We start from the raw sequence: 14,805 nt of genomic DNA on the forward strand, positions 1-14,805 counted from the left end.
TTATCCCATATATTCTGTAGGTGCTTCTTTAAAGGCTTTTTTGAGGTTCTTTTCCCACGAGACTGGAATGGGCTTTCTCACCAGATCTGCAAATCACAACTTGCAGCACTGATACATTAATGCTAAACATGGCCTATGGCTTAGAAGGGAAATATTTTCCTCAGAAATATTGTGGAAACAGCTTGGTAATTATCACATATCCAGTCCTTAAACCACAAGTGATATTAAAGGATGCTTGTGTTTAGATGATCCATAGAGTCCAAAGTTCATCCAAGGCATATGGCTGGATAAACAGGGACCAGGTTGCAACACTTCTGGTTTTCACAAAAAGCTTCCTGGTCTTTTAGTACTTTTAAGTATTCAAGTCACTGAAGATAAGGGAGATGTCTAGGCAGGACAGAAAGAACAAATTTGCTCATTTTAGCTCTTCACGGTGAAATTTATTTGGAGTTCCATTAGAAACACAAAGTATTTCGTGTTATTAACCTTTGAGTAGTTTTAAATTTGGTCTATATGGTTTGCTGCATTTACTTTGAGTCATGGGTTATACAATAATGTGATGGCTTCTCAGTAGGATTAAAACCTGAGTACATTAAAATTCAATTAAAAGCCTGCAACAAGTGCAGTGGTTGACTCAGACGGTTAACTAGGGTTGTGTCTAAAATGAGCAGCTCTGTCACTAACACTGAAGGAGGAAGTTGGGTGAAACCAAGTGAAATGTACTCTCTGGTATTCCAGGAAGTTCTAACATTCATCTCTAATTCCTCTTTCTCCCTGTTTAGCCAGCTGATATCACAATGACTGAGGACTTGGACCACAGATTCAGTTATCTCACCTGGGATCAGATTAAAATCCTGGATCAGGTTTTAACTGAGGCTATACCTATTCATGGGAGAGGAAATTTTCCTACCCTGGAGGTAAAGCCGAAGGATATAATCCATATGGTAAAGGAGCAGCTCATTGAGAAGCAGATCCATGTCAGGGACATCCGCCTGAACGGTTCCACTGCCAGTCACATCCTGGTGAAGCACAATGGCACCAGTTACAAGGACCTGGACATCATTTTTGGAGTGGAACTTCCCAGTGAGCTCGAGTTCCAGGTCGTTAAGGAAGCAGTTCTCAATTGCCTATTGGACTTCTTGCCAAAATGTGTTAACAAGCAAAAAATCACAGCTCAGACCATGAAAGATGCGTACGTGCAGAAGATGGTCAAGGTCTCCACCGACCATGACCGCTGGAGCCTCATCTCGCTGTCCAACAACAGCGGCAAGAATGTGGAGCTGAAGTTTGTCAGTTCACTCCGGCGGCAGTTCGAGTTCAGCGTGGACTCCTTCCAGATCATCCTGGACTCCATCCTGGCCGTCTACAGAGCCTCAGACCGGCCCCTGACGCAGGACTGCCACCCCGCCATCATCGCCGAGAGCATGTACGGGGACTTCAACCAAGCCATGGACCACCTGAAATACAAACTGATCTCCACCCGGAACCCGGAGGAGATCAGGGGAGGCGGCCTCCTGAAGTACAGCAACCTCCTGGTCCGTGACTTTAAGCCGGCGGATGAGGCTGAAATTAAATGTCTGGAGCGCTACATGTGCTCCAGGTTCTTCATTGATTTTCCCGACGTTGCCGAGCAGCAGAGGAAAATCGAGTCCTACCTGCGCAACCACTTCATCGGGGAGGAGAAGAGCAAGTACGACTACTTGATGACCCTGCGTGGGGTGGTGAACAAGAGCACAGTCTGCCTCATGGGGCACGAGCGAAGGCAAACCCTCAACATGATCACAATTCTGGCTTTAAAAGTGCTCGGAGAACAAAACATCATCCCGAACGCGGCCAATGTCACGTGCTACTATCAGCCTGCTCCCTATATCAGTGACAGAAACTTCAGCAACTACTACATTGCTCATGGACAACCCCCTGTGTTCTACCAGCCGTACCCTTTCCACATACAGATACAGAGCGGGATGGTGTAGGAACGCTCCGACCTCCAAGCACTCGCCACTCCTCTCTTTCCAGTTCTCTCCTTAATAAAGGCCTCATTAAAGCGAGTTTTATCAGCACTTTTGAGTTAAGGACATATTTTTGTGCAAGTTGCCAAAGTTGTTTGGTTGATCAATGTCTAAGTCACCATTAAGCAGGTGAAATAAGTGAAGCGTCTGTCATTCGTGAAGTGTTTATACCTTGACATGTGTTTGGGCTGTGTTTTTTTTGCAATGAAAAGAGAAGGATATAAATTATTCTAATTTTATAAAAATGAAATGCACTAAGTTCTGGGTTCTAAAAAAAAAAAAAAATACTTCTTAAGCAAAATTTAAGTGGTGTCAATGAAAACTGAAGCCAATGAAATACCTCTCTGTAGAAATGCCTGATGTTAGAAGGGACAGTGCTCTGAGTACATCAAAGTCAATCATCCCTTGGTTTTATCCATGAAGTTCCAGCAACTTTTATTTGCAGCACCTTTGAAAATACACATTGATGGGTCATCTCTTGGTGGTGTGAGCTCTGCTGATTGTTCCTCAGATCAGTCAGAGACTCGGGGTCCCTCCCCTCCCCAGAGTACTGGTTTGTACTGGTGAGCAGGAAATGCTCCTACCAAGAGCAGACTCGGCATTTTGTGTATCCAAAATTTCCACTGATCCCAGTGAAAGATTTGGCTGCTCCAGTCAGGCAGCGTCAGAGCCCAGGATCTGCCTCGCAGATAACAAAAGCTGTAAGAGGTACAACTATTCTGATTAAATTGGTCTTGAAAAACAAGGCAAGAGAATGGGAAAGGAGGTGAAAATTGAGCAGAACGGGCTCACTTTCTATTGTTAATTTGTTATTGATCAGAGCTGCTTTAATGCACAACAAACAGAGTCAGGAAAAAATTCCAAAAGCCCAGGACTGTGCTATTTTTAGGTGAATTAAATCCTTGACAGTGGCATTTGAAAAACTATTTTATACTATAAAGTCCTGTCTGTGTTTAGACACCTGCACACATCCACCAGTAGCAAAAGAGGATTTATGATCAGAAAGCAAAACATGAATTACACATTTGTGTGTGTGTGTGTGAGTGTTTACCAAAGATAAGTTTTAAACATGTCACATAAGTGCCTCCCTGTGCCAGTTGCTCCATGAAATGTTGGAAATGGTGCTAGAGAGCTCCTGAAATATGGAAAGGGAAACATGGAAAGGGAAACGCACCCTGGGGTTGCGGAGCGTTTGTAGCAGCGATGGGTGGAGGGTTTGCTCCAGGATGAGCAGGTTTGGGACAGATGGATCTAAGGTGGTGTCACCAAAACCAAACGTGGGAAAAGGAATATGGAACAAGAAGGACTAGTGGGAGAAGGAGGTTTGGAAGGGGTGTGGGTATAAAATGGGAACAGCCAACTGGAAATGCAAGCTGTAGAGTTTCTTACATCGACTTTGTGTGTCACTGTGTTGTCCCTGTCACTGTTCATTCTCATCTCCTCCTGCTCCAGAGCAGTGGCTGCATTGCATCCATTTACAACAGGTGCAAGGCCTTGGGAATTTCTTCTACTTGGGCACAAGAGTTTGATTTATTTTACTGAGAAATGTGGTCCATAAATGTGCTGTTTTAAATCAAACATTTCTGAATTTTCTAAGATCTATGAAGTCAAATTGCCAGTGAAATGTAGCTTCCCTTTTCCCCATTATATTCCTGTACATTTGAACAAAGAATTATTCAAAGACCATCATCACTAAAATCAATTTTTTTCTGTAAATTACAGCGCAAAAAATTGGTATTTCTCCAATGTAAGTGTTTGCTGATGAAGCTGATTCATTTTGTGATGTCTTTCATGAATAGAGTACTGTTACTTTTGCTGATTTTTCAGGTATGCCCAATTTGGTGTCTGAAAGCACACTTTATTCCACTTCCACTGAGATCTTTCCATTGGTTAAACTATATTTAATAAAACCATCAATTCTAATTGCTCTGTGATCAGCTATGGTAACACCATATTTGCATGAAAGCACTTCTAGGGAATTCCCCCTGTCAGGAGCAAAATGGAGTGAGACACGGTGGATTCCTTTATTTCTGTTTTAATTGAACTGTCAGGATGATAAAGGGAACCTTTCCATTTAATTTGATGTTTGCCATGTTAAATAGCACTGTGAAATTCTGTAAGAGCCTTACATGGGTCATGTCCCTGCAACTGCTTGGGAACTGCAGGGATGAGGAGCTGAGAACTGGACTGGGGAATCTGTGGGAATCAGGCATCCAAATGCCTTAAATTTCAGGAGGAATGGGGCTCCTAACCTCTTTAGATTTGTTGGAAAGTCTCAGTCCATCTGCACTGACCTGTGACCTTAATGTAGTGTTGCCACATTGATTTATTACCCCTGCACTCCTGGTTTCCAGGGTTGCTGCGTGGAAGAATGGGTTGATCTTCCCAAGAACCAGGGAACAGGTCAGGCAGGAAGGAGAATTTTCAGCGTGTCTTGCATGGCCAGTGATCCAATGCCCAGAAAAATTCTTTGTGTTCTCTAACCAACAAGTAGAAACATGCATTGGGTAGAGAAGTAAAATACTTGTAAAATCAAATATTGTGGAAGTATCAGGAGCGGTGAACTCGCTGTGGATTTGTATAAACCAGCCTGTGCACTTGTACAGAACTTTATTTAAATATATATTGAATTCTGTCACCTCTCTGTTGATCCAGGTTAGGTAAGGAAGGGCTCAGCCGAAGTCCACGGAGCTGGTGGGAAGAATCCACGTGGCTGCAATGGGCTTTGTACCCCAGGAAAGAGCAGAGAGTTAGGGGAGCACCTACAGGCAAAGGTACAAAGACATCAATATGCAAAAATCTCTCAGGTATAAATAAACCCTTTAAATTTATGAAAAAAGGTCTTATATTTCTTACCTAGAGGTAGTTCAGTTCTGAAGGTTGAGGTTGTGATTTTATATATGTAAGCATAGATATATGTAATTTATTTATCCTTACATATATAAAATCTCATGTATCTACACCTACAGGGGCAATTAACAAAACCTGATGGTTTTAATTATTTCCTTCCAGATGTTCTATTGATACCTGGCAGCAGTAATTGACCTGGAGGGGTTTTTGTTGTTCAAGGTCATAATGACTCTGTGAAGTAATATTGAAAAGGGGATGATGTATTGACTGCTGCTTGCAAAACACTGATATCAGTGTGTAGGATGAAATATTGGAACCTCTTCTCCAGTTGTTACTGATTTTATCATGTGCAGATCTAAATCTACAAAGAATTGAGAGTTTTCTCAGTGCCAATCTCCTGAGCTTCATGTTTGCATTATAATTATATCTTGTTGTTACAATCTGTTCAATGATTATAATGCCTGGAAATTGTAATGCTGATTTTATTTAATCACAAAACTTCTTAGGGTTTACAGCTTAAAGTAATCTAATGTTGTCAGGACCTAAGTGTTACGGTTTCAAGTGCTTTCCTAAAAAACGTCTTTTGAATTTTGTGTTTTGTTGTAAAAGGTCTATTTGAAGCAAATTCTTTATGGTAGTTCCTTTCAAATGTATTTTGTGAGCTTTACACTCGACACGTTGCAGAGGTTTTTGCAATGGATAAAAGAAATGCAAATTGTCCTCAGTGAAGGTGTTGCCTCTCCATGTGTTACCTGGAGCCTGAGGATCTGTGAGGAGATTTGGGTGGTGTTAGAGGAGTTACAGTGATAAATTGGGAATAAATTTAGAATTATACAGGTGTGAATTCAGGAAGAGCTGCAGAAATACCTGGAGAAAGGAGGGCAGCGAGCTCAGTTTTGGTTTGATCCTTTTTCTATTAAATAATCACATGGAAGGGCGTTCAGGACAAAGCTGTCACAGATGAAATATTCCTCTTAATGTGCCATCTGAAGCTGTGGAAAAAAATATTGTAATGCTACAAATGTGTAAGAATCCCACCAATTTGTAGGTCATTAGTCCACGGTGTTGACTGGTGCCTTTGGGTATTTGGGGGGTGATCATTAAAAGAACATTTTATTTAACGTGTGGTTTCCTGTAATCCCTCGATTGCTCCAGCTGGAGCAGGCAGCTTTCTCCAGGAAGCCAAACTGGACTGGGGTAACTGCAAGAGAGAAGAAAATTTGGTTACAGTTCCTCAGGTGGATAAAGAGCAGGCTCAGATTCAGCCTGGCAGACCCACAGGGAAGGTTCCAGAGGGGTTCCCGTGGATCTCCCATCCCTTGGAATCCTCCTTGTCACCAGGGTTGTGGCAAATACTCCCATCTGAAGTGCCTACATCTCTATATTTATATAATAAAAACCTCACTGTCTGCTGGGTCAATAAAATTAATACTTCATTGACAAAGGATTGGACTTTACATATGCACATCCCCATAAATCTGATCCCATATTTATCCAGGATTTCTGGTTGGGTCAAGGTCAGAGAAACTCCCACAAACTTGTGGGTTTTAGCTGGGAAACAACCACACTCATCCCAGTTACATTTCTGGTTGTTTACTTGGATTTTCTGGGTTCTGGGGAGTGGGTTTGGGATGTTTTAGGGGTTTTTTTTGTTTGTTTGTTCCATGGGCTGGGTTTTACACTACTGCTCATTAATTCAGTGTTTTAAAGGGGCAAGACAATATCGCTGTTTCTCTGGGGGAAGTGTCATAGCTGTTAAATCCCATGGAATCTCAGGGTTTTACTGATGAGGTTTTGACTCCATGTGAGAGGTTGGAAATTCCCAGTTGGCTCAAAATGATGCTCAGTGTTTTCCCCAGCTCAGTGTTTTCTTCCTGGGGTGCTGGAGCCATCCCAGGCTCTGGGTGTGGGAGGGCAGCGAGTCCCCTGCACTCCAGGGAAACCTTTTTCCCTCAATTTCATCCAACATTGCTCAAAACAGGGTTTTTTCACCTCTTTTTTACTGTGCAATGGGTACATTTTTGTAAAAGCCCTCCCATTATTTCGACCAGCAAACACTATTTAATAATCATTTCATTCCCTAATTTATTTTTTTTTTAATACAGTTGGATTTTTAAGATTTTGCCTCAATAAAATGGGAAGCGGGGAAGTGAGAAGGCAGCGCATACAGGGGAGTTTCCCTTACTTAAATATGCACCAGATGCTTTCCTGAGGAATTCAAAATCTGAGGAAATACATGAAGCTGAGAGAGCTGCTTTGTGTTCTAGTCCCTGCCATCCCCATTTTTTCTGCTCCATCAATCCCCATCATTAAATACTATTTCATAAGCAAGCAATTTTCTTCTTCCCAGCTGCCTTCATATTCAGCTCCATTTCATCCTGTGCCATTGCAGAACCTGTGCCTCGGAAATCACAATTAGTTACCATGGAAAGGAATTCAAGACCGTAATAAATACACTCGAAGGCTGCTCACTCTGCCTAGGATTCCAAAATAAAAGTAAAAATAAGTCCTCTGGAGAACTGAATGCAGATGATGGATGTTTACGGGCAGCTTGTGCTTGTACATCCCCAGGTTAATGTCATTTTTATTTCATTTTCCTGGGTGTCTGGGTGCAGGGGAACAGAAAACCCCTCCACAATGCAGCCCCACTCCCTCCCAAGCCCACTCTCCGGCAGGAATCCCTTTCCCCATCCTCTATTTCATTTTCCTATAGATATTCCCATCCTGTTGTTGATAGGAGTTTATTCACACTCCTTCTGGTTTGCTGCTGGGGTAGGCAGGGACAGGATGCTGTCCATATGTTCCTGGATTTCTACACACACAAAACCAGCAGCGTTTCCACGTCCCAGGAGCTGCCCAGGGCTGGCTTTGCCCTCCTGTTTTCCCCGTGGAGCAGCAGGAGGATGACAATTCCCAGCTCGAGATGATGTGACCCCGCAGCGCTCTCACCATCCGTGCCAATGATTTCTTCCTCCAGCGTTTTCTCAGCTCCTGACATTTTCCAGACAATAGGGCTGGAATTGCAGCTCGTGGTTCTGTCTCAAGGATCCGAATGGATGTTGGAATAGATCCCTTTATATTGTACTGCCTGCTTATCCCTGGCTGTTCCCAGGGAATGGCGCTGCCCAAGCAAGGATCTGGATTCACCACCAGCCTGGAATGGCTGATTTACCCCCAGATCAGGAGAAAGAGCTGTGTCCTTCCCATGCTAAAGTACCCACAGCTCATTACCCTTCCTTAAAATTGATTAAACCTGAAATTCCACCCCAGTTGTGTTCCCAGCTGTTCCACTCAGTTGTGGAACATTGCCATCATTTCGGTTGGGAAAGACTTTGGGATACTGTATCCAGTGAATGAATTTCTCAACTCTTATTGCAGGAAAACAAAGTGTCACAAGTGATTCCATCCCAGGTATGATCCTGGCATGTGTGCTGCGCTTCTTTCACTGAGACACGGCCCTGGGTACATTCAGGTGCTTTCCTGAACTGAAATGGGATTTTTTTTCCCCTATGGTTTCTAAGTCAGGTCATAAAAAGAAAAGACGTTCTAGGGCAAAAACTAAGGAAGATCTCTGGGAGAGAGTGGTTCAGGTAAAACCAATCTGTGCCTCTGTGCGTGTACAAAACAAGGGGTGCTCAATGCCTGTGGGAATCCAAGGAGGATGGAGCCAGCCTGGAGCTGCTCCCTGGGTCCAGGTGAGCCTGGGTGATCTCAGCTTTGCCAGGACCCTCCGTCCCGCTCCGCTGGGAAATGCTGGACATCGTCATCTGTGGCACTTCAGTCACCCTGGAAACAAAGCAGCTGCTCCCAGAGGTGACTTTTAACACAGCTAATTATATCATTAGTGTCAGGGCCACTGAACCACGGCCATGCCCCTTCCCTGGGCTGGCACTGCCGATGTTTCCATGGGAATGACTGGGCTCACACCTCGGAGGGGACGCGCCCGAGATGTGACAGGACCGGGGTGAAGTGTCACAGCTTTCTGCTGCTCCTCCCAGGGCAGGTTTGGTGGCTAATGCCAGTCCTGCATTGGCTAAAAAAGACTGTTTGGAGAGCAAGAAACTGCTGATGAATTCGGTCGGATTTACTGAGCGCTCCAGCCTGAAACATTTCTGGTGCCATCCCCGTGTGTGGGACTGCAGCAGTGCTCCCACCTCAGAATCCACTGAAGCAAAACAATTCAATAAAAGATAATTATAAAAAAAATTATACATATATTAAAAAAAAAGCGAAGTGAAAGCTTTCCTCTGGGAAAGACCCAGAGCTTCCTGATCAGCCCCAGCAATGCTGATCAGCACTTCAAGGTTTCAGAATGACTCAGAGGAGATTTTGGTGGGCGTCCAAACCATTGCCTGGCACAAGCCACTGGTTCCATGGGGAATGTGACCATGTCCAAGCGGCACATCCAGCCAGGACCTGCTGTGACAAGAGCCTGCCAGACTCCTGAGATCCACAGACAAGCAGGAAAACGCTGCTGTTTACCTCCTCAGTTGTTCATACCTGGGGCCAAATCACTGCTGATGAGGTTTTGTGAAGTTTAACACCATTAGAGCCACACACTCACAAAGAATACGGGCTTTAGTTTCTGACTGAGCAGCAAACAGCTCTGTAAAGGGCTAGTAAATGATGCTTGGAAGAAAAAAAACCACTGAATTATTAAATCCCTGTCCTGAAGGCTGCACAGGTTGGCTCTGCAGCCTTAGGGAGCTGCTTCCCCCCAGGAACAGCCCTGATGGATGGGCTGCTGGGTCTGGGGCTGACCATCAGCATCCAGCTGTTCCACAGAGGTGCTGCCACCACGACTGACTGGGGTTGGCAGCATTTTGGGGGTGATCAGTGTGTTTTGAGAGGCTGATCCCTCCCCAGAGCTGCAGGTGGTGGTTTCTGAATAAGGGGAAATAAAAGGAGGGATGGATGCGCACATTAAAACTGAAAACAGCGCTTGTGGATTTAGAGAGATCAGTTAAAAAATAATGAAAATCACCAAAGAGCCACTGAGAACCACACGAGTCTGGTTCCCCTCACCTGGGAGAGATGAATGGCTTCATTAGCAGGTGATAACCAACAGATCCAGCGCTGCTGGAGGCACAGGTTTAACCAGGGAATATGGAAAGCACAGGGAGATGGATGTTGTGAGGATGTGCCCAAAGCCCTGAGAATAAACCCAAGTGCCTGGTGGATATTTTTCAGCAAAGACAAGTAGTGCAGTTGGGGACTGTTTTGCTGGGGCTCAGCTCCACCGTTTAAATGAAATGGGAGTTTTTTGCCCTTTTGGCGATGCTTTTATTTATCCCTTGTTTCCATCACCCCACGTGGAAAGTCCCTGGACCCAACCATGCACCCACCTCTGACATTCCTTTACAGCCACTGGAGGTTTTGTGGATCCTCTGCCTGCTTTGTGCTGCACCTGTTTTTTTGCTCTAAAGCAAAAAAAAAAAACAAAAACAAAAAACCCAAAAACAAACAAACAAAAAAAAAACCTGGCAAAATGACATGTCTTTACAGAGGAAACAATGCCAAGATTAAATGACTCCAGACTGGAAATAAAAGGAAGCAGGTGGCTCTTGACTGGAAATCCTTTATTGCAAGGATTGCAAGGATTGCTGGAGGGCCCAAATCCCTGCAGCCACCCCATCCCTTTCCACTCCTGTCTGGGAAAGGCAGTGGGAGCAGAGGCTGGGCACTGCCACCTCAGCCAGCAGAGTGGGACTGGGATCCTCTCCCAGATTCCTGCTGGGAAGACCTCATGGAAGGTGGGGGTGAAGGGCTGCAACAACCAGCAGAGCCTGTTCATTGTCACTGTTCTCCATGGACAGAGGGGAATGGGGCAGGGCTGGATGGGAAATTGGGAAGAAATTCCTCCCTGTGAGGGTGGGGAGGCCCTGGAATGGATTTCCCAGAGAAGCTGTGGCTGCCCCATCCCTGGAAGTGTCCAAGGTTGGACAGGGCTTGGATCAGCCTGGGATAGGGAAAGGTGTCCCTGCCCATGGCAGGGGTGGGATGGGATTCAAGTCCTTTCCAACCCAAACCAGCCTGGGATTCCATGTGCTACTCAGTGCTGTGCCTGGAGTGACTCTGGCACAGCTCCTGCTGTAAATCCAAGGACACTCTGCAGCAGAATTCCTGCTCCCACCGAAATCCTCTGGCAGCCTCTGCCTCAGGTGCAAAATAGCTCAAACCTAACTCCAGCTGAAGAGCACCTGCTCATAAATATCCACAAATCCTCCCACATCCTGTTTGCATCATCCTCCTTGTGCTTTGGTGGGAGAGAACATGAGTAAATGACTGACTCACAAGGTCTTATTTCCCAAATTTCATGCAGTTTTCAAGTTTTCCTTGTATTTTGCATTAAGATGCTTTTGTAACCTTCATTACACAGAGCGCAGACCCAAATAGCTCTTGAATTCATAAATATGGAGCAATCAATGTATTTTATTTTGCAATTATTGGGATAAACAAATAGAATATTTTGGGGCTGCTCAGATGTGCTCTGTAAGTGATGCCTCCCATTGTCCTTTAATTGTAAGGATTTGGTAAATGAGTTTTAAAGGGTCTATTAGTATTCATTAGGCAGAAGCACCCATACATTTTCTGCAAAATTAATGAAATAGAACTGTTTCCTCTGCTGATGACGTGGCTGAGCTGCAGCCCAGCTCAGGGCAGGTTTATTACAGGTATCTTTTTTTGGTTCTGCCCAGTCCTGCTGGGGAAAGTTACAAAGTGGCTTTTTTTCAGCTCCCGGCTCTATAATGAACACAGGGGTGGGAGCTCAGCAGTTTTCTGAGGATTTTCAGGGTAGAGTCCATTGCCCAGCCAGGAAAAGATGCTTGAAATCCAACTGGATCTTGGAATGCTAAACCAGCATTACCAAGCCAACACTTCTGGGGTGTCCCAGTGCTCCCCGTGCTCAACCCCAAAAGTGCAGAAGGTGCTGCCAGTGCTGGGGTGAGGGAAGAGGAGGTGACCCCTGCTTTTTCTTTTTTTTTTTTTTTATATGTTAATTTACATCAAATGCATTTAAAACCGTTTGCAACTGTTACATTATTTTTTGGCTGGGTTTTGAAACATAAACCAAACTTTTTTTTTTTTTTTCTTTTAAAATAAAAACCAACTGCAACCAAAAAGCCTGAAGGGCAGCTACACAAGTCCAGAAGGATTTATTAAACCACAGGGGAAGAGCTGAGGACTTCTTCCTCACAAATTAAGGAAAACTTGACCTAAGGAGGATTTCAAGGGTCTCCACATGGTGGAAAAAAAACTCTTGAGGAGGTGAGGAAGATGAGCTGAGGCTGAGGTTGTGCCAAGGGGTGGAAATTCCACCAGCACACCCCTCATGGATTCATGGGTTCATGCAAGAGGGGGTTCTGTGGGAACATCCACACCAGTGGCTTTGTCAGGAGCAGGAGGAACAAATGGGAACGAACCTTCCTGCGTCATCCCTGGAAAACAACACCCACTGCCTGTCAGGGTGTGAGGATATAACATAATAAATACATTTATAATGGAGCCTGCAAAAGAAAAATAACCCCAGCCATGAATGGCGAGCTCTGCTGACAGGAGGTTTGTTATGGGTTTGTTGTGGAGATGCCAACTCGGATCCTGGCAGGTGATTAATTACCCGGAATTGGAAAGATCCCGCAGCCAGTTCCAGCAGCTGAGTGAAAAATGAGCGAGGGCAGAGGCTGCAGAACGTGACAGGCTCCTACAGACAGAGGTGAAAAATGTCTGGGGGGAAGCATAGTTAAAAAAGCAACTCAAAACCAATCAGGAAAGCTATAAAAACAATTAAAATATAATGGGGGCTATGACATTCTGAATTTTCCTCTTCCCAAAAGTCTGATTAAAGCAGCGGTGGAGGAGTGTGGGCTCTCATCCTGAAGGGAAACACTTGCTGCAACAGTGATCCATCAGGCTGGGAGAAAAGTTCATCATCGGGGGATTACTTATGGCAAAAGAGAATGCCAGCCCCAAGTCACAGCAAACTGTGGGATTTGGCTCCAAATCCCAGTGGAAGTGGCAGGAGCCTCATTCATTTATCCAGAGGATCTGTTTAATAAAGAAGGAACAGGTCAAGCAGCTGATGGCTCTATATAAATATTTAAATGGCACCAGGGCAGCCAAGCATTTGTGTTGCCCAGGGCTTTAGGCTAAATAAATGAAGTTGGCCTTTCCTACTTTGTCCTCTTTAGCTCAGTAAATATTTGGGATGCTCAGCCTCCGAGGACAGAGTTTGGGAACAAAGCCACCCCAGGCACTGAATTTAGGTGCAAATATCCCCATGCTCTCACTCTGGGGGAAGAAATGACTGCTGCTTTCTGGTTAAGTCAGGATAATAAAGAATTTAGTAAATTTTCTGCTTAAAGGCATCTGAAATTACAGACAAATGATGTAAACTGAAATCTTATTGATCTTTTGATCCATCTCAGGGGCAGACGAGGACGTGCAGCTCCACGTTTCTGGCATGTGATGTTAATGCATGGAAAGACAAACTCCAGCCTTCAGCTTTCCCTGAGCAGGAGGAACTCTGCTGGGTTTAATGGGCTTTGAGGCACCCTGAGAATTCCATCTCGGACCTGGGATGTGGTGTGTAGGTGAGGCACGAATGAGTCAGGGTTTTTCTCGCTTGCAAAGGCACAAGGAGCTTCTCCTGCCTTTCAAGGGCAGAGCAGCACATTGATCCCATCCCTACCCAAATCAGGGATTTTGTGTGTCTCCATTCAAGGCAAAATCACTCCAATCGCCGTGTGAGTGCTTTTCTCTCCCCCCCAGCCCACGCAGAGCAGGGCAGAGCACCAGCAGCACCAGCCAGAAATAGAAACACTCCTCGGCAGAGCTTGAAGTCCCTGCACTTCCCCAGCCTTCGCCTCACGCAGGGGAAGGGTCATGAAATCGTTGCATAACTGGGCTGCTGCAGGAGCTGCTGGGCTGGAGGATCCCCAGAGGGGTGGGAAGGGACAAATCCCAGCTGGAAATTTCCGACTGAGCCGGCTGGGATTCAGGCTGGTGGCAGTGTGAGGGGAGCCTGGTCTGATGGAAGTGCCTGGGTGGTTTCCCTGCAAAGCAAATTTAAATTTCATCATTTTCTGCACAATAAAAAATGAAAGGTGTTTTGTGGAATCACTGAATGGTTTGGGTGGGAAGGGATGTTCAAGATTATCCCATCCTCTGCCATGGGCAAGGACACCTTCCCCTAGCCCAGGTTGCTTCAAGCCCCATCCAGCCTGGCCTGGGACACTTCCAGGGATGGGGCAGCCACAGCTTCTCTGGGAAATCCATTCCAGGGCCTCCCCACCCTCACAGGAAACAATTCCTTCCTTCATAAACCCTCCATTCCCCAAAACAGAGCCCAGTACAACCTCCTGTAACAGCACAGGAACAGGAGAAATGCCTGGAAATGGAACTCCAGTGACCAACACAAACCTCTTCATCCAACCCTTGGACCGACCAAGGCAACACAAACATCTATTGAGAGGGTAAAACTCTGTGATCAAGGAAATAAATATTCCCCCACCAGCTTTATTGGGATCAGGATTTACCCACTGGGTAAGGCAGGAAGGTTTGGTAAGGAAACACCTTTTGTATCCACTCCATATCTACCTCCCCTCTCCTTGGGGGCTCACCTTGTTGAGATAAAAATGGGGATTTTTATTAGATTGATTTAGATCCTGCAGCTTGTTTTGCATCAGAGGAGCTTTGCTAGCTCCAGTCAATTATCCATTTGAAGCCTCAACAAGAATTTCTTCTAGGGGTGGGAAGGAGGGGCCTGTATCCCATTAATGATTAAACCTGGTCCTGGCTGCTGTGGGCATTGGGATCCCACCATGGCCCTTCAAACAGGGAAATAAAGTGGTGCCAAACCTGAGAGTGTCCACAGGCTGCAGTCAGAGGGGGATTTGAGATGGAAGAAAAGTATGAATCCACACTAGGTGATAGAAAAGATGAGATT

General features: G+C 45.2%; 1 protein-coding gene across 1 annotated transcript; it reads left to right on the forward strand.

Moving 5' to 3' along the window:
* The first annotated feature begins 797 nt into the window (after positions 1-797).
* TENT5D (terminal nucleotidyltransferase 5D) lies at positions 798-1,973 on the forward strand. Its single transcript, XM_058847987.1, has one exon. It carries the CDS (start codon positions 798-800, stop codon positions 1,971-1,973), a length of 1,176 nt encoding a protein of 391 aa, XP_058703970.1.
* The last annotated feature ends 12,832 nt before the right edge of the window (positions 1,974-14,805 follow it).

The sequence above is a fragment of the Poecile atricapillus genome, chromosome 12 (genome assembly GCF_030490865.1).
Source record: "Poecile atricapillus isolate bPoeAtr1 chromosome 12, bPoeAtr1.hap1, whole genome shotgun sequence".
Taxonomy (NCBI): domain Eukaryota; kingdom Metazoa; phylum Chordata; class Aves; order Passeriformes; family Paridae; genus Poecile; species Poecile atricapillus.

What these genes read in the sequence shown, in the direction of transcription:
- TENT5D (XM_058847987.1), top strand. Translation starts at nt 798, where the DNA reads ATGACTGAGGACTTGGACCACAGATTCAGTTATCTCACCTGGGATCAG.